Source organism: Leucopleurus acutus (assembly GCF_964270905.1).
Source record: "Leucopleurus acutus genome assembly, chromosome: 15".
NCBI classification, from domain to species: domain Eukaryota; kingdom Metazoa; phylum Chordata; class Mammalia; order Artiodactyla; family Delphinidae; genus Leucopleurus; species Leucopleurus acutus.
In genome coordinates, this window is record NC_139157.1 from 39,673,151 (window position 1) to 39,697,524 (window position 24,374).

Below are 24,374 nucleotides of genomic sequence, written 5' to 3' on the forward strand. Positions count from 1 at the left end.
AAAGAAAGTTGCCAAAATAGCCAGTAGGTATTCATTGGAAAATGTTTCGTGCCCATTAAAACGAAGCAGCTAGGGCTTCGCTGGTGGCACAGTGGTTGAGAGTCCGCCTGCCGATGCAGGGGACACGGGTTCGTGCCCCGGTCCGGGAAGATCCCACATGCCGCCGAGCGGCTAGACCTGTGAGCCATGACCGCTGAGCCTGCGCGTCCGGAGCCTGTGCTCCGCAACGGGAGAGGCCACAACAGTGAGAGGCCCGCGTACCGCAAAAAAAAAAAAAAAAAAAAAAAAAAAAAAAAAAATGCAGCAGCTAAAACAGGGAATTTTACCCAATCTAAAAGCGAGTGCATGAGATCCACAGGGAAGATTGAAAAGCAGGCCAGCTCCATGAACTCTCGAAACCGAGCAGCCAGGCCTCAGTCAAAATGGAACAGAGGATGAAGGGAAGGAAAGATCAAAGTAAAAGCCAAGAAATCTCAGAAATCAAGCTGTCATATTTTTTAACACTTACACACACACACACACACACACACACACACACCCCAGAAGCAGGAGCTCCGTGAAGATAGGAAAGCCACTCTAAACCATGGTTACTTCTAAAATTTCAGGAAAGTGGATTTCACACTAAAGGAGTTAGTTCCTTAGTTCCGTGACCAGGAATTGAACCCTCGCCGCCTGGGTGTAAACAAGGAGTTCTAATCACGAGACCACGAAGACCAGCGGCTAGAGCCTAAATCCCCAGTCCTTGCCTGCCTTGACAAGAAAATTCTGACGAGGAGGCAGAAGGTAAAGTGAAAAGTAAAACGTTTACTGGAAAAGCAGAGTAGGTGGGAAAGACGCACGGACGAACCTGCGAGAGAGCGGCAAGAGTCGCGCCTTTGGGAAGTTTAAATAATTTATAAGGGGACAGTTTTCCAGGTCTTTGTCTTCCCTCTGGCCAATTGTGTTGTTTTGCCCCCCTGGCTAATTTGTCTTAGGACCCTCCCCAAGGTGCTCTTGCACCCCTCAGCCAAGATAGATTTCAGCACAAGAGCATCTGAGAGGGAAAATAGCAAGATCTATTATGGCCTGGCGTCCCCTACCTTTTGACCTCCAAGGAGCCTTTCTGCGCATGTGCAGTGTCTCCCTTGCCCCAAGGAGGGGAAATATGTGACCTCTACTCAAACAGGGTCTAGCCTCTCTCTGTTCCTGCTGTGACTGGTATCTTAAGGTGTCCACAGGAGACAAAGCCTAGCTGTTTACCCAGTTTCTGTTGTTATTTCTATTTTGCAGAGCAAACAGGAGGCTGATTGTAAATGCCTAACCTGGAGCCCACCTATCTCCTGTCTCAGGAAATGCAAACAGGAGGCTAGTTGTAAGTGTCCGGCCTGAAGCCCACCTTCTTCCTGCCCCATGAAGTGTAAACAGGAGGCCAGTTGTAAATGCCTAACCTGGAGTCCGCCTATCTCATGCCTCAGTAGCTGTTGTCAACATACAAAATCTTAGAAAACTGTGGTCCCTTCAGTCTCTCCAGATGAATCTATTAGAAAATAAGTTTCAGGCAACCAAATGACTAGACACTGAAAGACTAAATAAGGGAGAGAATACACTCAGTGATGGCTTACATGTGCTGTAAGTGAAGATGTACCACATATACATGGTGGAGGTAGGAGAATGGGGAAGAAAATTCAAAAAGAATTCAACTGTTTCAGTAATAATTAGAGGTGATAGGAATTCTAACAAATCTCTGATTTGGATTTTTCCAGACTGCTATTTGTTTAGGATGTCAAAAATACATAAATATTTTAACTCTTCACGGATGTAAACAGAGATTATCAGACATGTGACATGTTGTTATTCTTCTACACATGAAGTTTCTCAAACATGTCAGATCTGGTTCCTGGGCAGCCTCACATAAAATAAGGTCTGCACTAAAAATCATGGAATCATTGATTTTGAATGAAATTATTGAAAAGAATGTTTTTCATTAAAATGCAGGCCTCTAAGATGACTTAAATTAAGTTTTAATAAGCATCAAAGGTTGTTATATATTAAAACAGTATCCAATAAAATTGCTGAAGCACATTTTCATAAGACAGAACTTTGGTTCTGTCTGCAATATTGACAAATAAGGAACTGCTTAAATTGTTGGCATACTGACCATTTATTTCTTTGTTTTACTACAGCTGTTAATTTCCTTACTAATACATTGTAATAGTCCCTAGTGTGTGTAAAACAAATGCGTTAGAATCTATCCCCACACTGCTCCATATGCTTCTCTGAGCCAGCTTAGTCTGACGCACGCTGATCCACTAGGACTTGAGTTGACGTGTGCATCGGGACACGTTCACAGCCTTGTTGGAGTTACTCAGAGCAAATGATTCACACAATATTGAAATCTTTGGCTCTTTAAATCTTGTTGAGCTTGTTTTTTTTTGAGTCCAAATTTCCCCTCCCACATACACATTAAATAGGTAAGATGTGGACTTTTGCCCAGTACAACATCTGATTGAAATTCTGAGCCAAATATGTGTGTTGTTCTAACTTCCAGAATCAACTGTTTTAGTCACTTTATTTCCTCACAGCCCGATTCGTCATTTACAGCTATTTTTAAATGAACTCAAGGGACAAACACGTATTTCTCCAAAGCTGTTTCATTTTAGAGGATCTCTGCCTCCGGCATAAGGGGAAGGGCCCTGCAAGCAATTTTCTCTTCACTGCACTACTCATTATGCTAATGATTTGAAAAACTGCAACAGGTTGGCAGTCTGAAGATTACCTCCTAAGGATTCTTATGGGGCTATGAAAAGTGGCACCCATTAAAGACAGAATTTATAGGTGTGCATTATTCCTAAGACTATTGAATATCTGTCTCGACAACTTGCAAGCAGTTATTCTTGCAAATAGAGGAACTCATCCTAAGGGGCTAGAAATGAAGAGGGGAGAGAAATATGCCAAGAGCTGTGATAGGCAAATTTCTTGTCACATTCTTGTATGATCAAAATATAGGAAATAAAAAAGTATAGAAAAAGAAAGCATGGTAAGAAATTAACTATACATCAAAAACTCAAGAACATGTGAATAACGAAAAAGACTCCCTCTTGAGAAAGCTGAGAACAGCAACAGATGATGCATCGTAATTGTCACAGGAAATATCTTTCTTGAATAATGTAAGAAAGGAATATTTAATGCCAAATGATGCAAAGAATTAGAAAAAAGAGCACTTTCTTTTTAATTCTTTTAAAGAAAGATAAAAACAGATCCTTATAGGTTAAATATAACAGATTTATAGAGGCAAGGTAGAACTTTAGTTAACATAGCAATTTAACTCACTCTTCTCTCTTTAAATGTTATAATTTTCAGTGGTTATAAGCCAAAAAAAAAACCATTTCTATTTTTAGTGTTAGTGTTCCACATGAAAATATTTTCTGTGTTTTGGAGAAGAATTTGGACCTAATGTTGCAGTCACCTGCAAATTGACAGTTTTGAGAAACAAGGGAAAATGGTATTTTCTCTAAGCTAAAGGAAAAGAGGACTCTGTGAGTACCCACAATATGTTACTCCAAAATTCGTGAGAGTGATGGAATTTTTAGTATTTACTACAAATGTTTCATAGTTGAGAAGAATTTTGTGTAAATTTTACAATATGCTGTTACTTTTCCAATTTTAGAAACTGTTACAAAATCAGACTTCATTTGAACATATTTTAAGTGTTTTGGCATTTTGTGTGGGCCAGATTTTAAAGGGAAACAGTGAAGTTATTATCTCCTCCATGACACATTTGAATGGTCACTCCCAAGTAATTCCAGCTTTCAAAAACCATAGATTTTCCAGCCACAAACAGCAAATGGATTTCATTCACTGATGTTATTCACAGCTATGACTGTTTAAAAACTGACAGTAGTAACTATAACTAATATAGTTGTATTTTGCCTGGATTTTTTAAAAAAGAGATTGCATATTTCTTTTAAAGTGCACATTAGTAAAGAAAATCAGTACATATCATTTAAAGAATCTCTCATGATGGTCTTATAATGGGTATTCTAAGAAAAAGTTTCACAGAAGTTGAATTTGCTGGTTCAATTTAGACGGTAACTGAAATTTGTCTGCATAAAAGTTTGAAACAAGGGCATCAGAAATTCCATAATTTCAAAATAACATTTATTTCAAAATAGCTGTTATTTGTTATGATTATTAGCTGTTATTTGCAATTGTATCTCATCTATATCTCTCCATATTGACCTTCAGCTTCAAATATCTTCCCATTTTATCCATATTCTCCATAACTATAAGAGTTTTCCCTCATAAAACAGAATTTCCTAAAGTGTGTTACAGAAGACAAATGGGAATAGGGCAGAAAAGAGAGTTCCATGATCACATATGCATTTAGGAAACAGTAGGCTAAATATATTAACAGGCTTATTTCTTGCAGAATTTTTCCAAGCCTTCAATCTGTTGATGAACACAGTGAATCTCCAAGAAGGGAATGGAGACTGCTGCATGCCCCTTATTTGTTTTATCACAAGTCCTAATTTGTGGGATTAGTGTTCCTTTAGACTAGAAGCAATTTTCAAATTGCTATTCCAAAATAAAGAAGCAAACCTTCTCAAGGACTTTTGGGTCCAATTTTCTACCTAATGAAGTCTGGATTCTTTAGCATGACTCTGTATTATTTATAATGTGCCCCAATCCATTTTTCATGAATCTTTGGCTGAATCACCCTATTTTCCCTATGCCTTCACCATCGTGAACTATTGAAATTCCCTTCAGACGTCCCCGCCCTCCACCAGTGTCCCTTCCAGCCTGAAATGCTCTTTTCGATACTTTTGTTCAGCCCTTAGAATCTCAGAGCAGTTTTATTCTCTTTGTAAATCCCTGCTACCATCCTCCTCACTTCCCATCTGTGTTCCTATAACACCTTATTCTCACCTCTCCTGTAGAATTTAACAAAGGCTGTTACCATGAAGTTGTATCTTTGTTTTCCCCTCCTCCAGATTGTGAGGGTTCCCTGAGGGCAGACCTAGCTCTTATTTATATTTATACTACCAATACCAAATAAAATGCTTGGAATATGGTATGTACTTATGAAATCATGGCTAAGGACAAAAATAGAAAAATATCTATGCATACATATATATGCATATATATATATATATGTATATATATATAGTTTCTTCTTTTAGTGAAAACTCTAGTACTGTTTTACACTGTAAAAATAAAGAGGTGAATTCAGCCAAGCTTCTAGTCAATTTAAGTCTAAATATGAATATCCTAATTATCAGATAATTTAGATTTGATGGTATAAATTCATTCTGAAATGGATAGTACAATTAATCCATTACTGAGTTTTACTGTGTTAGAAAAATTCATGCCCAAACACCAATTAAGATTCTTTAATTGCTAAAATTATCATAAGTACCATCAAAAACAAGTTTAAATTATAGAGGAAAATATTTCCAATTAAGCTTTAATCCATAACCCAAAAGATTCATAGCTTAGTTAATTCTTCAAACATTATGGCTTAAACGATTAAGTGGTATGCCATTTTCCAGGTGACAAAATCTCGAATCCTTTTAAAAAACTTCTTAGGAAAAGAACTTTCTAAAACGAGGTTGTTATATACCTCAGGAGCATTGCAGTTCCTTAACTGAGAAGTTTCATCATCTACTGAACGCCCACCCGAGATACCACTGGAGGATAGCGTAATAACGTACCAGGTTAATGAGAATATTCTACTAATGAGGACAGTCACAAGTATGAAAACATAGGCTAATAAAAATAACCAGCGCCCTCATGACTTAACCACAAATTTTGCCTATGTGGTTTTTTTTCCCCTTTCAGACATTAATAATCATTTTTTAATAAACTACAGATGTGTCAAATAGCTATTTTCTCAAAATTCACTTTTTTTTGAATTGACAAAGTCAGTTGAAAGTGCCACAATGTTAAAACTCTGGGTGCTAAAATGATTTAACTTTATGTATCTAAATTCTGTTAGAATTTAAGGCCCTATTATCTTATTCTTACAAAGGGAATTTTCACAAGGTTATTTTAGTAGATAAAGTAATATAACAGTCTGCTAAATATGCTATAATCTGAGCTATCCTAAGAAAAAAGTCAAAGAATCAGATGTGAGCTGGGCTGAATCAAAACCTACTCTTTAGAAATGGTGGGCAAAATACAAAGTTGTTCATTTCTCCTGAAATCTCTTTTTCTCTAAATTTCTAAAGTCAATCAACTTGAGTTGCATAGAAAATGGTTTTAGAAAAGTTGAGGATTGTTTTAAAGATATCCTTGTTAAAACTGGCAGAGTGTACCCTAGTAAGAAAGGAGAAAAAGGAACCAGATTGAAAGTTCAGCCAGGGCATGAGTCAACTCAGGATGTGACATAACATAGTAACAGAAAACACTGGGCAAAGATGAATTTTCTTCAACATAGAAGAGTGATATGTGATTTAAAAAGCAGGGAACTACTGGGGGACAAAAGCTGCCACTGCTCATCTGCATGAGTCTACAAATGTGATAATCATAGTATCATAGTATCATGTCCATTTTTCTTTTCCATGTCAGTGAATCAGCCTATTCATCGGAACCTATCAGTGACGTTCTTGCTTATGGTGTTATTCCTATTACAATAGTAGCACTCATTCATTAAAGATGACCACAGGGGAAAATGGCCAGAAAACCTATCAAAAAGGGAAATATTTTCAACCTGTAGAAACAAGGTTGTATATATTTCACTCCCTACATTTGATGCCTTTAAATTTCATGCCAAAGAAGTTTACCACGGATTTTTTTTTTTAATGACTAGAAAATACCTAAACTTGGTAAAATGGATAGATTGGATTATTACCTGAGTGAATCATTTCCACTTGCTGATTCTTTGACTCTAAACACCTTTAAAAAATCATGAAGATTCAACTGGCATTGCTAGATCATACATTGGGCTAGCATGAATATCACTGTCCATTGTCAGTTGATTATGATGATGGTACTACTTCCTGTGGCTGCAATATGTGAAACAATAAACTTTTAAAATACACACACGTACACACATTTAACTGGATGGTAATAATAATCACATAAGAAATAACTGTTGCTACTAAATAATATTGTCTCCCAAAATGTTATGACAGTTACACACAGCACTCCCAGAGTCAGAAACTTCAGAAAAAAAAAGCAAATTATTTTTTTGATACAAATACTCCTTCACTTAAATGTCTTTCATAAGGATGTGGCCAAGAGAAGATATCTGATCTTCAGAGTATATTATTAATAATCATTTTTTAGGTACCTTTTTTCCTATCAATTAACCATGGCAATCTTTCCCATAAGGCAAATTAGAGACCATGTTGAATTTATAGTCCAAAGACATGTTTTGTTTTTTTTTTCCCTGCTTTGCCGCTAACAACTAGAAGTTTCTTCATAAATAAAGACATTGGACTAAATGATCTATAATATACCTTCTTATTCAAAAATTTTATGCTGCAGTTATGTTGCATGTGTCTTCTTTTGTTATTTAAGCTCCAAATACCAAGAACATTTAGATTATCTGGCACACTCTGAAATCAGTGAATCCATGAAAAAAGTAATATAGCCATGATTTTAAATATTTCACATCTGTTTTGGATTTCTAAAAATGTAAGCAGTGTCTCATGGTCTTTAGCAGCCATACCCCAAATGTCCACAATAAAGAGATATTTTTAAATTTTCAACTGGTAGAATATATACACAGTACAATATTCAAAAGGAACAAAATTATACAAAGAAACAAAGTTCTCTTTCTCACACTGCCACTCAGCTCCCCTCCCAAAATACAATCATTTAAACCAGTTTTTTGTGTATACTCTTTTAAAGATAATCTATGTATTTATAAATAAAGGCACACACATAAATACTAGGGAGATGTATAAGTAGAAGAGCAGAATATGGCACTGCAAGTGCAACATTCTCCTTCCTAGAGCAACAAAAACAAAGAACAATGCATACTCACAAATATGAGCCAAAAATAGTTTAAAAGGTTATGTAAAAAACTTAGTAACTGATGATGCTGTCATAACAGAAAACAAAAAGGTAAAGATTGTTAAGGTTGATTTTATGCAAACATAGCAAAAAGCTTAGGAGAAAGCTGCTTTGCCTTTGCAGTGATGTGGTACAGTGGACATAATACTGACTTCATAGAACTGGATTTAGCTATAGGACCTTGGCAAAATAATTAGTTCTCCAGGCCTACTTCCAACTTCAAAAATGTGATGATCATCTGCAGCTCATGTAGTCCTGAAGGTCATATAAGATAATGTTTATATGAGATTTGCATATAGAATTCTGTTTTTCACTGCTTTGGAGACCACAGATTTAAATATCTTCCATGTTCCTTTTTTTTAAAAGATAAATGAAAAACACAACAACAAAAATCAAGTAGATAGAATAAACTGCATGATGACACTCCCCAACAGTCATGTAAAATCCCATATAAAATGCAATTGGGAATCTCCTCCCAGGTTCCCAGAACTCCCAGCCAGTCAGCTGCACAGGCCCACCACTAGCATTCCATCGGCCTTGCAGTAAGTTGAGTCTTTCTTTTTCCAATTGATTTTTTTTAACCACACTTATTAGCAATCAGGTGGGGTTCTCCTACATTAGAAAATTAAGATAATTTTTCTCCTACACAGAGAATAATTGTCCCATATCTTCAATAAAAAAATTAATCACCTTCAATATACTGTTTAACAAAGCAGATGCAATTAAAATATATTTTAGAATTATGACCTTTTGAAGCAAAAACTTTCTAATGGCGAACTCAGAGATACCTAAGAAAAACAGCTATCCAGACTAAGAGAATACCCCATTTTACCAAATGACTGCAGGTTTGTTGTACATGTAAAGCAGTCCAACTGAAAACTGGACCGTTTGTGGACTTATGTATCTAAGCCTTGAGTTAATCAGGGTTTTTTGGGGTTTTCTGATATTTTTGTTTGTTTGTTTTTGACCTAGAGGTGTTCTGGGCTTGTTCAACGGCCACACCCTCATTCATAATCTATTCCAAAAATCTTATCTCATTGAAAGGCATTGCATCATTCCCTTGATACTGATTTTTCATGGATATTTAATTCTTTCAACATAAAGTTATTAAATCAAAAAGAAATGAGCAAAAAATTAAATAAATACAGAAAAATCTCTACTGTCATGGGTAACAAGAATTTATCAAAAGTTTTCTTCTTTCTCTCACTTGCACAACCAGAAGAAATGCAGGGAGGGATCAGTGACAAGTCCGGCTCTCGGATTAAGCTGTGCAAACTCTCCCAGATACTCTTGAAATAAGTATAAATGTGAGTGATTCTGGCAGGGGCCCCAAGAATACATCAGATAGATAACTTTTTCATAAATCCACAGATCTGTGACAGTAACATTAATGTAGAAACAAGGGCAAAGAAAGTATCATTTTTATGAAACTATTCATGGTGTTATAAACAAGGTCATGATAAACTGTGCTTAATCAGAATTAAACATGTAGGCCTGGTTCAGGGTCAAAAAGCATAAGCATTCTGCAGAACACAATCAGTCATTTTTGTGAATTTCTTCATGCTAGAAATACACCCTTGAACCACCTCTGATAGGTACCTACTCAGAAATTAGAAATAAACTTGAGTTAAGGGAATACAACAGAGATAAGATTTTTTTTTAATATTTTAAAATGTTGAATAATTATTGCCTTTTGAAAACAGTATGAATTTTCATTAGACTACACGTAACTGAGCCTCTGTAGTGATTAATAAATTTCAGAATAATTTATATGAACACAGAGCTCTATGAAGGACTAATAACAAAGACAGCATTAATAAGATTACTCATCAATGACATAAAAAATAAATATAACTGCTCATATCTAGCTCTCTCTCCACCCTCAACCTTTTTTCATTCTCCCCTAAATCTTCTTCTAGTTTCAAACAGTATTGTTTGAGTTTCCTTATAAGTTTAGCTAAGAAGAACAGCAATTTCTACAAGCTATCAAATAACTCACTTAAAATAATTAGGACTTTTTTTCCCCTTTAAATTATGTTTATACTCTCTTCTGCCTTAAAGTAATGGCAATCACATTTCTGTTTATTAACAAAATGGAGGAAATAAAATTCTAATCCATGTAAAACTAAACAACAGGGCTCCAATTAAAATAATGTTTTAAAATCATTAGATAGCCTAAGAGAAAAAATAACTTCAAATATTTCCGCTAATTTGAGTATTATACACTGGAATAAAAATTATCATCAACATTAATTCACTATGATTTATAAATTTTGTCAATTATCTCTTGCAAATAATAATGGCATCTAACATTTTTTGCATATCTATGGGCCAGATATATACTTAATTTAATCCTCGTAACAACTCTGTAAGTATTAGGATCCTTTATTTAGCAGAAAAAGAAAATAAGGTTAAGAGAAGTTAAGAAATTTGCCAAAAGTCCTACACCTCCTAGGTGCCTGAGATCAGAACTCTGGTATAGGTTACCCATGCTTCTTCAGTTAAGAATCATTCTTTTCTCTTAGAATTAAGGTTCTAAGAAAAATATAGTGATAAGTTTCTATAAAGGGATTTATGACGTTGCTGGTTGTTTCTGCAGGATTTTTCTTTGAATGAATCACACTTTATAATCATCTTTAGATTATCCTATACCTAATAAAGCAAAGTTAGTAGGAACTATTACCCATATATCATGTAATTTTTTTTTCCTTAAGTTTCGTGAGTTCCTTGGACTCTTTCAAGGATATACACTAAGTTTGTTGCATTATGTGCAAATCTACTTAAGTTTCTGAGACAGTTTGGCTTAAATGGGACCAAAATATTGAGTAAAAGCTATTTTAACCAGCACTTTAAATATCATTTATAGGAGGGGAGCTTCAAGATGGCGGAAGAGTAAGATGTGGAGATCACCTTCCTCCCCACAAACACATCAGAAATACATGTGGAACAACTCCTACAGAACACCTACTGAACGCTGGCAGAAGACCTCAGACCTCCCAAAAGGCAAGAAAATCCCAACACACCTGGGTAGGGCAAAAGAAAAAAGAAAAAACAGAGACAAAAGAATAGGGATGGGACCTGCACCACTGGGAGGGAGCTGTGAAGGAGGAAAGGTTTCTACACTCTAGGAAGCCCCTTCCCGGGCGGAGAGTGCGGGTGGCAGAGGGGGAAAGCTTTGGAGCTGTGGAGGAGAGCGCAGCCACAGGGGTGCGGAGGGCAAAGCGGAGAGATTCCCGCACAGAGGACCGGTGCCAACCAGCACTCACCAGCCCGAGAGGCTTGTCTGCTCACCTGCCGGGGCGGGCGGGGGCTGGGAGCTGAGGCTCGGGCTTCGGAGGTCGGATCCCAGGAAGCGGACTAGGGTTGGCTGTGTGAACACAGCCTGAAGGGGGCTAGTGCGCCACAGCTAGCTGGGAGGGAGTCTGGGAAAAAGTCTGGACCTGCCGAAGAGGGAAGAGACCTTTTCTTGCCTCTTTGTTTCCTGGTGCGCACGGAGAGGGGAATAAGAGCGCCACTTAAAGGAGTTTCAGAGATGGGCGCGAGCCGCGGCTATCAGCGCGGACCACAGAGATGGGCATGAGATGCTAAGGCTGCTGCTGGAGCCATCAAGAAGCCTGTGTGCAAGCACAGGTCACTATCCCCACCTCCCCTCCCAGGAGCCTATGCATTCCGCCACTGTCAGGGTCCCGTCATCCAGGGACAACTTCCCCGGGAGAACACATGGCACGCCTCGGGCTGGTGCAACGTCACGCTGGCCTCTGCCACTGCAGGCTCGCCCCGCATCCGTACCGCTCCTTCCCCCTGGCCTGAGTGAGCCAGAGCCCCCGAATCAGCTGCTCCTTAAACCCCTTCCTGTCTGAGCAAAGAACAGACGCCCTCAGGCAACTTATAGGCAGAGGCGGGGCCAAATCCAAAACTGAACCCCAGGAGCTGTGCAAACAAAGAGGAGAAAGGGAAATCTCTCCCAGCAGCCACAGGAGCAAAGGCTTAAATCTCCACAATCAGCTTGATGTACCCTGCATCTGTGAAATACCTGAATAGACAACGAATCATCGCAAAACTGAGGCAGTGGACGTTGGGAGCAACAATATATATATATTTTTCCCTCTTTCTCTTTTTGTGAGTGTGTATGTGTATGCTTCTATGTGTGATTTTTGTCTGTATAGTTTTGCTTTTACCATTTGTCCTAGGGTTCTGTCTATCCAGTTTTTTTTAGTATAGTTTTTAGCGCTTGTTATCATTGGTGGATTTGCCTTTTGGTTTCGTTGATCTCTTCTTTCTTTCTTTTTTTATTACTTAAAAAATTTTTAATAATTATTTTTTTAATTTTAATAACTTTTAAATTTTATCTTCTTCTTTCTTTCTTTTTTTTCTCCCTTTTATTCTGAGCTGTGTGGATGACAGGTTCTTGGTGCTCCAGCCAGGCATCAGGGCTGTGCCTCAGAGGTGGGAGAGCCAAGTTCAGGATATTAGTCCACAAGGGATCTCCCAGCTCCATATAATATCAAACAGTGAAAATCTCCAAGAGATCTCCATCTCAACGTCAAGACCCAGCTCCACTCAACGAACAGCAAGCTACAGGGCTGGACACCCTATGCCAAACAACTAGCAAGACATGAACACAACCCCACCCATTAGCAAAGAGGCTGTCTAAAATCATAATAAGGCCACAGACACCCCAAAACACACTACCAGACGTGGACATGTCCACCAGAAAAATCCAGCCTCATCCACCAGAACACAGGCACTAGTCCCATCCACCAGGAAGCCTACACAACCCACTGAACCAACCTTAGCCACTGGGGGCAGGCACCAAAAACAATGGGAACTACGAACATGCAGTCTGTGAAAAGGAGACCCCAAACACAGTAAGATAAGCAAAATGAGAAGACAGAGAAACACACAGCAGATGAAGGAGCAAGGTAAAAACCCACCAGACATAACAAATGAAGAGGAAATAGGCAGTAGACGTGAAAAAGAATTCAGAATAATGATAGCAAAGATGATCCAAAATCTTGGAAATTGAATGGAGAAAATACAAGAAACGTTTAGCAAGGACCTAGAAGAACTAAAGAGCAAACAAGCAGTGATGAACAACACAATAAATGAAAATAAAAATTCTCTAGAAGGGATCAATAGCAGAATAACAGAGACAGAAGAATGGATAAGTGACCTGGAAGATAAAATAGTGGTAATAGCTACTGCAGAGCAGAATAAAGAAAAAAGAATGAAAAGAATTGAGGACAATCTCAGAGACCTCTGTGACAACATTAAATGCACCAACATTCGAATTATAGGGGTCTCAGAAGAAGAAGAGAAAAACAAAGGGACTGGGAAAATATTTGAAGAGATTATAGTTGAAAACTTCCCTAATATGGGAAAGGAAATAGTTAATCAAGTCCAGGAAGCACAGAGAGTCTCATACAGGATAAACCCAAGGAGAAGCATGCCAAGACATATATTAATCAAACTATCAAAAATTAAATACAAAGAAAAATATTAAAAGCAGCAAGGGAAAAACAACAAATAAGACACAAGGGAATCCCCATAAGGTTAACAGCTGATCTTTCAGCAGAAACTCTGCAAGCCAGAAGGGACTGACAGGACATATTTAAAGTGATGAAAGAGAAAAACCTGCAACCAAGATTACTCTACCCAGGAAGGATCTCATTCAGATTTGGTGGAGAAATTAAAAACATTACATACAAGCAAAAGCTAAGAGAATTCAGCACCACCAAACCAGCTTTACCACAAATGCTAAAGAACTTCTCTAGGCAGGAAACACAAGAGAAGGAAAGACCTACAATAATAAACCCAAAACAATTAAGAAAATGGTAATAGGAACATACGTATCTATAATTACCTTAAACGTAAATGGATTAAATGCTCCAACCAAAAGACAAACTGGCTGCATGGATACAAAAACAAGACCCGTATATGTGCTCTCTACAAGAGACCCACTTCAGACCTAGGGACACCTCAGACTAAAAGTGAGGGGATGGAAAAAGATATTCCATGCAAATGGAAATCAAAAGAAAGCTGGAGTAGCAATTCTCATATCAGACAAAATAGACTTTAAAGCAAAGACTATTACAAGAGACAAAGAAGGACACTACATAATGATCAAGGGATCAATCCAAGAAGAAGATATAACAATTGTAAATATTTATGCACCCAACATATGAGCACCTCAGTGCACTAGGCAAATACTAACATCCATAAAAGGGATAATCGACAGTAACACAATCATAATAGGGGACTTTAACATCGCACTTTCACCAATGGATAGACCATCCAAAATGAAAATAAATAAGGAAATACAAGCTTTAAATGATACATTAAACTTAATTGATGCACTTAATTGATACTTATAGGACATTCCATCCAAAAACAACAGAATACACATTCTTCTCAAGTGCTCATTGAACATTCTCCAGGATAGATCATATCTTGGGTCACAAATCAAGCCTTGGTAAATTTAAGGAAATTGAAATCGTATCAAGTATCTTTTCTGACCACAACACTATGAGACTAGATATCAATTACAGGGAAAAAAATCTGTAAAAAATACAAACACATGGAGGCTAAACAATACACTACTAAATAACCAAGAGATCACTGAAGAAATCAAGGAGGAAATCAAAAAATACCTAGAAACAATTGACAATGAAAACACAACAACCAAAAACCTGTGGGATGCAGCAAAAGCAGTTTTAAGAGGGAAGTTAATAGTAATAAAATCCTACCTCAAGAAACAAGAAAAATCTCAAATATACAACCTAACCTTACACCTAAAGCAATTAGAGAAAGAAGAACAAAAACACCCCAAAGTTAGCAGAAGCAAAGAAATCATAAAGATCAGATCAGAAATAAATGAAAAACAAAAAATGAAGGACATGATAGCAAAGATCAGTAAAACTAAAAGCTGGTTCTTTGAGAAGATAAACAAAGTTGATAAACCATTAGCCAGACTCATCCAGAGAAGAAGGGAGAAGACGCAGATCAATAGAATTAGAAATGAAAAAGGAGAAGTAACAACTGACACTGCAGAAATACAAAGGATCATGAGAGATTACTACAAGCAACTCTATGCCAATAAAATGGACAACCTGGAAGAAATGGACAAATTCTTAGAAAAGCACAACCTTCCAAGTCTGAATCAGAAATAGAAAATATGAACAGACCAATCACAAGAAGAGAAAATGAGATGGTGATTAAAAATCTTCCAACAAACAAAGGCCCAAGACCAGATGGCTTCACAGGTGAATCCTATCAAACATTTAGAGAAGAGCTAAAATCTATGCTTCTCAAACTCTTCCAAAATACAGTAGAGGGAGGAACACTCCCAAATTCATTCTATGATGCCACCATCACCCTGATACCAAAAGCAGATAAAAATGTCACAAAGAAAGAAAACTACAGGCCAATATCACAGATGAACATAGATGTAAAAATCCTCAACAAAATATAAGCAAACAGAATCCAACAGCACATTAAAAGGATCACACACCATGATCAAGTGGGGTTTATCCCAGGAATACAAGGATTCTTCACTATATGCAAATCAATCAACGTGATACACCATATTAAAAAATTGAAGGAGAAAAACCATATGATCATCTCAATAGATGCAGAAAAAGCTTTCAACAAAATTCAACACACATTTATGATAAAAACCCTCCAGAAAGTAGGCATAGAGGGAACTTACCTCAACATAAAACAGGCCATATATGACAAAACCACAGCCAACATCGTCCTCAATGGTGAAAAACTGAAAGCATTTCCACTAAGATCAGGAACAAGACAAGGTTGCCCACTCTCACCACTATTATTCAACATAGTTTAGGAAGTTTTAGCCACAGCAATCAGAGAAGAAAAAGAAATAAAAGGAATCCAAATTGGAAAAGAAGAAGTAAAGCTGTCACTATTTGCAGATGACATGATACTATACATAGAGTATCCGAAAGATACTACCAGAAAACTACTAGAGCTAATCAATGAATTTGGTAAAGTAGCAGGATACAAAATTAATGCACAGAAATCTCTTGCATTCCTATACACTAATGATGAAAAATCTGAAAGTGAAATTAAGAAAACACTCCATTTACCATTGCAAAAAAAAGAATAAAATATATAGGAATAAACCTACCTAAGGAGACAAAAGACCTGTATGCAGAAAATTATAAGACACTGATGAAAGAAATTAAAGATGATATAAACAGATGGAGAAATATACCATGTTCTTGGGTTGCAAGAATCAACACTGTGAAAATGAATATACTACCCAAAGCAATCTACAGATACAATGCAATCCCTATCAAACTACCACTGGCATTTTTCACAGAATTAGTACAAAAAATTTCACAATTTGTATGGAAACACAAAAGACCCCAAATAGCACAAGCAATCTTGAGAAAGAAAAACAGAGCTGGAGAAATCAGGCTCCCTGACCTCAGACTATACTACAAAGCTACAGTAATCAAGACAGTGTGGTACTGGCACAAAAACAGAAATGTAGCTCAATGGAACAGGATAGAAAGCCCAGAGATAAACCCACGCACATATGGACATCTTATCTTTGATAAAGGAGGCAAGAATGTACAGTGGAGAAAAGACAGCCTCTTCAATAAGTGGTGCTGGGAAAACTGGACAGCTACATGTAAAAGATTGAAATTAGAGCACTCCCTAACACCGTACAGAAAAATAAACTAAAAATGGATTAAAGATCTAAATATAAGATCAGACATTATCAAACTCTTAGAGGAAAACATAGGCAGAACACTGTATGACATAAACCACAGCAAAAGCCTTTTTGGCCCACCTCTTAGAGAAATGGAAATAAAAACAAAAATAAACAGGGCTTCCCTGGTGGCGCAGTGGTTGAAAGTCTGCCTGCCGATGCAGGGGACACGGGTTCGTGCCCCGGTCCGGGAAGATCCCACATACGGTGAAGCGGCTAGGTCTGTGAGCCGTGGCCGCTGAGCCTGCGCGTCCGGAGCCTGTGCTCCGCAACGGGAGAGGCCACAGCAGTGAGAGGCCCGCGTACAGCAAAAAATAAAATAAATAAATAAATAAACAAATGGGACCTAATGAAACTTAAAATCTTTTGCAACGCAAAGGAAGCCATAAAGAAGATGAAAAGACAACCCTCAGAATGGGGGAAATTATTTGTAAATGAAGCAACTGACAAAGGATTATTCTTCAAAATTTATAAGCAGCACATGCAGCTCAATATCAAAAAAACGAACAACCCAATCCATAAATGGGCAGAAGACCTAAATAGGCATTTCTCCAAAGAAGATATACAGATTGCCAACAAACACATGAAAGAATGCTCAACATCATTTATCATTAGAGAAATGCAAATCAAAACTACAATGAGATATCATCTCATACCAGTCAGAATGGCCATCATCAAAAAATCTACAAACAATAAATGCTGGAGAGGGTGTGGAGAAAAGGGAACCCTGTTGCTCTGTTGGTGGGAATGTAAATTGATACAGCCACTATGGAGAACAATATGGAGCTTCCTTAAAAAACTAAAAATAGAACTACCATACGACCCAGCAATCCCACTACTGGGCATATACCCTGAGAAAACCATAATTCAAAATAGGGCTGTTCATTGCAGCCCTATTTACAATAGCCAGGACATGGAAGCAACGTAAGTGTCCATCAACAGATGAATGGATAAAGAAGATGTGGCACATATATACAATGGAATATTTCTCAGCCATAAGAAGAAACGAAATTGAGTCATTTGTAGTGAGGTGTATGGACCTAGAGTCTGTCATACCGAGTGAAGTAAGTCAGAAAGAGAAAAACAAATACCGTATGCTAACACATATATGTGGGATCTAAAAAACAAACCACAAAAACTGGTCATGAAGAACCTAAGGGCAAGACGGGAATAAAGACGCAGACCTACTAGAGAATGGACTTGAGGATGTGGCGAGGGGGAAGGGTATGCTGGGACAAAGTGAGAGCATGGCATGGACATGCATACACTACCAAATGTAAAACAGATAGCTAGTGGGAAGCAGCCGCATAGCACAGGGAGATCAGCTTGGTGCTTTGTGACCACCTAGAGGGGTGGGATGGGGAGGGTGGGAGGGAGGGAGATGCAAGAGGGAAGAAATATGGGGATATATGTATATGTATAATTGATTCACTTTGTTGTAAAGCAGAAACTAACACACCTTGTAAAGCAATTATACTCCAATAAAGATGTTAAATATATATATATATATATCATTTATAATTATACATATATAATTATGTCCTAATTTTTGCCAATAATGAAAAACAAATGGTAGCTATTATTATAAATAGCAAATGTGAAAAAAACAGATTGAAATTAGACAAAATTTAATAAGTACATTTAAACTGAAATTATTGAGGAAGGAACTGTTTTATACATGTAAATTTTACAGGAAGTTTAGATTAGCCATTTTAACTGATGCCATGTGTTTTCCAAAGATCCTGGATAGTCTTCCTTGGGAGCCATTTGCCACCTGAGCTCTGTCGGTTATAATTGTAAGAATGGATCTTCCACATGCCTGTTCCTTTGGGAGTAGCTAAATGAGGCCCGGATAGACATTTTCTCACCGAGAGAGAGAAAATGGTCTTCCTTCCAATTTTTAGTCGCTGCTGCTTTTCTCTGTTGACAGGTGTTGCTTGTTGTTTACCGTCCCTCCACTTGCCCTCTGCTCAGCCCTTCCCCCTCCTTCTCATCACCATCACCTACTTTCTCTGCTTTGCCTTTTCCCTTTGTTCTTCTGTCTTCAATTGTTTCTCCTGCTCTTCCTGGCTTTCACCCCACAAACGCAATATTTTACATTTGTGAACTTCACCAGCTTGCCATAGCAAATCTTTCTCTTTTATTGATGAAGCAGATGAGAAGAAATCCTTGTTTGAGCTTTCATTCTTTGCAGACACCTTCATTGTTTTCGGGATTTAAGGGAAGTTTCCTGCTCTCAAAGGTTTCTGTTGTATCTTCATTTGAGATCAAAGCTATTCTGATGTGATGAGTTTGAGTTGTACCCACTTGGCTAAACTAGAACTACATTTCCCAGAATTTTCTTTCCTTCAGATTCTCTGTTAGCATAGTCCACAGGAAGCACTTGCACAGGAAGCCAAAAGTGAAAGATGGACCTTAGTCCTTTACATTCAGGAGGTCAGTGCAGGGCCTCCGGCACTGTTGTCTTATCTGCTGGTTTGTGCGTTGGCAGAAAGCATCAACTGGGCTGACAGCATCTGTAGCTTCTGCTAAAGCTTCTCTGAATCCTAGGCCAGGTGCAGTGAAGGGAACTAGTTTCTCCTGCAGGATGCCCCACTCATGGAAGCTGGGAGCTTGGAGGTAGTGGCAGAATGAACTATGTACCTTCACTGTCCTAACTCAGGGCTCTATCAGCTTCTCAGCCATATGTCAGGGACCTTGATCACCACCCATTTCCCTCCGTCCATTACACTGATGGTATCATACCGATTGGATTAACTGAGCAAGAAATAGTGATAACCCCAGACACATGAGTGTGACAACTGTGTGCCAGCTGGTGAGAAATAAATCCTACAGAAATTCAGTGAAATTTCTGGAAGTTAGTCTTCCAAAATGAATTGCAAGTTGCTGTGTCTGGCTCTCCCTACCATTAAGAAAGAGACATAATGCCACTAGACATCTCTGGATTTTGAAGGCAACATACTTGGAATTTGAAGGTGCCACTCCAACCCATTTACAGAGCAACCCAAAAAGCTGCCAGTTTTAGGGTGGCCCAGAACAAAAGAAGGCTTTGCAGCAGTCCCAGGCTACCATGGAAGCCGCAATGCCGTTTGGACTGTATGGCCGTAGAGATCTGAAAGTGGTAGGACGGGATGTAGTATGTGGCCTTTGACAGTCCCCTACAGGTGAATTACAGCACAAAGTATTCAGATTTTGTAAAAAAAAGAAAAAGAAAGAAAGAAAGAAAAAATAGCTATGCCTTCTTCAGTGGAAAGTTACTACCACTGTCCTTTTGATAATCAGATTCTCATTTGCCACTGAACCTTAATAGAGGCTGAACCCTTGAACATGGGTCACCAAATTACTATGAGACGTGAGTGTTTATCCTGGCTTTTATGTCCTACTAAGCCCTAAAGATAGGCACACACAGCAGTACTCCATCATTATATGAAAGTGGTATACAAGATCCAACTTGATCAGGTCCTGAAAATGCAAAGAAGGCGCATGAGTAAGTGGCACAGTTGCTCATGACCAATATTTCTGTCACAAAGCCTTCTCCTTCTCCACCTTAAGGGGAGTTTCCTATGATTAGCTAATTGGGGAAGTAAGAGTTGGGGCTTGGGTTGAAGGTGGTTCTGCATGATAGGCTGGCTGTACCTGACAAGCAGGCAACTACAGCAGCTCCCATCTGAGGTACCTTGTAAGACAGTGGTGAAGAAAATCCTCTCAGTGCACAGAACTTTGAGTAATACAGCTGGCTGTTCATTCTACCTGGAAAGGAAGATTGCCAGAAATGTGCATCCGTACTACCTCATCAGGAGCAGCTTAGGATTTGGCTGAATTGTCAGGCAGTTGGAAAGAACATAACTGAAAATTTGGTAATACGGAGACCTCTGCGAATGTGTACAAGATGTGAAGATATGTATCTACATGGTCACCAAAGAGAAACCTCAGTGGAGGAGGATATTAATAAGTGGTGCATAAGATGACCCATCATATGTACAATAGTCAGCCTCTTTCCTCAATCATCCCTACACTTGACTAATAGGCTCCTGAAAAAGTACTAATGGAAGCAAGGATGGAAGTTATGCATAGCCACAGCAGCATGGATTTCCCTCACTTATGGTGATCTGATTACAGCCACTGAATGCCCAATCTGACAGCAGCACAGACCAACATGGAGTCTCCAACATGGCACCATTCATTTGGGGGTGGGAGGGGAGGGAAGAGAATCAGCCAGGCTTGCAGGATCTTAGTTCCCCAACCAGGGATCAAACCGGGCCCCAGCAGTGGAATCGCAGAGTCCTAACCACTGGATGGCCAGGCAATTCCCTAGTGATAGATTAACTGCATAAAACCACCTCTGTCATGGAAGGTATAGTGCTTTGTTCTCACTGGAGTAAACACTTGTACTGTATATAAATTTGTTTCCTTCCCCACAATTCTTATGCCAAAACTATCATCTTCTAACATACAAAATATCTTATTCTCAGCATTGTTCTAACCAAGAAACTCATTTTACAGCCTATGAAATCTGTTGATGGGTTTATGACCATCAAATTCACTGGTTTTTCCATCTTCCCTGTCATCGTGAAATAGAAGGCTGAACAAATAGTGGAATAGACTTTTGAAGACTTAATTATGGTACCAGCTAGGCGGCCACACCTTGCAGAACTGCCATGACCTCTGGAATGGGGTACATACCCTCATTCAGAGACAAGTATATGATACTGTTTCTCCTCTAGGCAGGATTTAGGGCTCTGGGACTCAAGCAGTATACAAGGAAGTGGCTGCTCTAATGATTACTACTAGTGATCACTAATAAAATGTTTGCTTCCTGTTCTTGTACTCTGAGCTCTGTTGGTCTAGGGGAAGTTACCAAGGGGGGGAAGGCTTCTACCAGTGGGACACAGCAGTAGTTCCATTAAACTGGAAATGAGACTGTCACCACACCTCTTTCATACTTCTTAAATCAAAGAATCAACAGGTAACAGATAACATGCCTGATCCTAAAATCAAGGGGAAATTGAGTTACTACTATGCAGTGCGGGGAGAGAATAGTATGTCTGGGGTGTAGATTTCCTGAGATGACTCCTTTTACCTCCAAGGAGATAAAAAAAAAAAAAAATAGTCCAATACAAGCAGGACTCTATGCTCTATGCATAGAGCATAGAACCTTTGGGAAAGAATACTAATTAACATTATAGCTCAATATTTAAGTTACTTTATATCAAAGAGGAAATGTGATTCAGTTAGAAGAGAAATGAAAATCATTGCGAGATAAAGGATTTTATATCTTTATAGGGGGGATATTAGTGTGTTTCCAGTTGTATAAAGGATAGTTGTTTTATGTTAGGTGGAAGTAAGTTTCTCCTATTGTCATTACTTGGAAGTTAAGTGTGGTTTAAAAAGGTGTATTTGGATGGCAAGTTAACCAAGGTTAAACTATGGTGGATTCGTATTACGCTAATTTAATAAAGCTGAAACTTCAGTACTTAGAACTCCCTTCCCTGCATAGTTCATAGTTAACATGGGCCAAAAGGAACATCTTGCACAAGATTTGGAAGGTGGAAATGAAAGAGCAAACATATTCCTCAAGCAGTTGGTGCAGGGAACAAGGCAGTGCTGCATCTCTCACACACATCACTGCTTATCTACTGATTTGCACCATTGGCAGGAGGCTGCATGGGCGGGCCCTCAGCATTTCCAGCTCCTGCTGGATCTTCTGATTCAGCTTCTCTCACTTCTGAGCCAAGTGCATGTTTAGCTCCCAGGAGAAGGGCTTTGGTTTCTCTTGCAAAATGGTCCCCTCCTAGAAGCTGGAAGTTTGGAGGCCAAGAGACGCTGACAGGAGTTCCCGTCCTTGTGGTTTCTGGCTTAGCTTCACAAGCTCTGGCTTTTCCTTGCTTTTCCCACTTCACGTTCATACACCCCTCTCGACTGCTTGCCATATGAACTTCAGACTCCAGTGCCAGACACAGAAACAACAGCTCCCACAATTATATTATGAGATCAAATCCCTACAATAAATCTCTTATTTTATATGTTTAATTTCCTAGTGTCCCAGCTTCTCTGATTGATACTCCTGAATGCCAAAAGCCTGGTTGCCAGATAATCAGTGTTTCCTTATACGTACAGCACTCTGAAAGGCTTTAGAAAAGATGGGAGAGATTTTTTTCTTTTTTTTGGCCGCCCTGCACAGCTTGTGGGATCTCAGTTCCCCAACCAGGGATTGAACCCCGGGCCACGGCAGTGATACCAGGGGGCAAAGTGGGGGAGGGATAAATTGGGAGATTGGGATTGACATATACACACTACTATATATAAAATAGATAACTAATAAGGTCCTACTGTACAGCACAGGCAACTTTGCTCAATATTCTGTAATGGCCTATATGGGAAAAGAATCTAAAAAAGAGTGGATATGTGTATATGTGTAATGGATTCACTTTGCTGCACAGCAGAAAGTAACACAACATTGTAAATCAACTACCATATACTCTAATAAAAAAAACGTTCATCATTCCTAAAAAATATGGATAATTAGTTCATCTATATACTTTTATTCTGGTATTATCCTTTGATTATTTTATTAATACGCTTTAAATATCCACCTAAAATCTACATTTCTTAAAGGCCGGAAGTGTATTTTATTCTTTCAAAAAATCCACTAAGATAAATAAATATTTGGGTACATAATAAAAAAAAGAAAAAAAAAGAAAAGATGGGGTAAATGGGAGACAAGGTCCTTGGTTTCAAAGATTCGAGAAATTAAAGACAAACTTTTCACAATGATTCCTGGTTTTGAACTATGTCAAATAACAATAGTCTTTTGCAGTAATTTTAATGCCATTTTCTTAGTTGAAGGAGGTGGACTGGATCTGCAAGTGACCCAAGAATATGCCCAGGAAATTACTTCTTAAAAAATATTCACCACCTGGGACTTCCCTGGTGGTTCAGTAGTTAAGACTCTATGCTTCCACTGCAGGAGGCATGGGGCACAGGTTCAATCCCTGGTCAGAGAACTAAGATCCTGCATGCCACGTGAGCAAAAACAAAAAAAAAGAAGAAGAATATTCACCATCTGAGATTGCATTGTCATTATATGCCTTTTCTCTTTAAAAATTAAGTGCAGAAAAATAAAATCAAGCAGTTTTAGGAAGCTAGTAGTTTGATTTACAATGAAGGAGCACTTTCACCCCATAATATACCTTTAAGCCTATTCCAGAAAAGGAACACTGAAGAGTAATAAAAGATTGGTTGAAAATTAAACCTCAAGCTCTGTTCAGGCTAATAAAGACAAGATGGCAAGAATTAGGCAACATTTCTAGAGGAAGGAGAGTATTTCTCCACTGAAAGATGGATCTCTGTGTCTGGGATGCCAGGCTTACTTTCACATGTGGTTGGACAACATTTCCCAAACTGTCTCAGCATACACTATTGACTGTCATGGTGGTTACGTTTCATCCAAAGAAAATTGCATCAAAGACCATCTGTCTTATTTGATAATTCTGCATGTCTTTTAGCAAATTGTCATTCTTATTTCTTAAAAGAAAAGTCCAAGTGAATTTTGTGTACAAGCTCATCATCTGGTGTACAGATCTGCTAAACCTGAATTTAACTAAAATTTAGCATGTATTTCCTTTAATATAATGTG

The 24,374-nt window shown here is 38.3% G+C and overlaps 1 protein-coding gene across 1 annotated transcript in view; it reads right to left on the minus strand.

Moving 5' to 3' along the window:
- The window catches only part of LOC309971991 (TNF receptor-associated factor 1-like), a gene marked incomplete at both ends in the record, with an annotated part of 85,827 nt that extends 63,159 nt beyond the window's left edge, over positions 1-22,668 (minus strand). The window contains 1 exon segment of the mRNA XM_082855420.1: positions 22,376-22,668. Within this exon segment, the coding sequence (XP_082711546.1) occupies positions 22,376-22,668 (293 nt within the window).
- Positions 22,669-24,374: the final 1,706 nt, after the last annotated feature.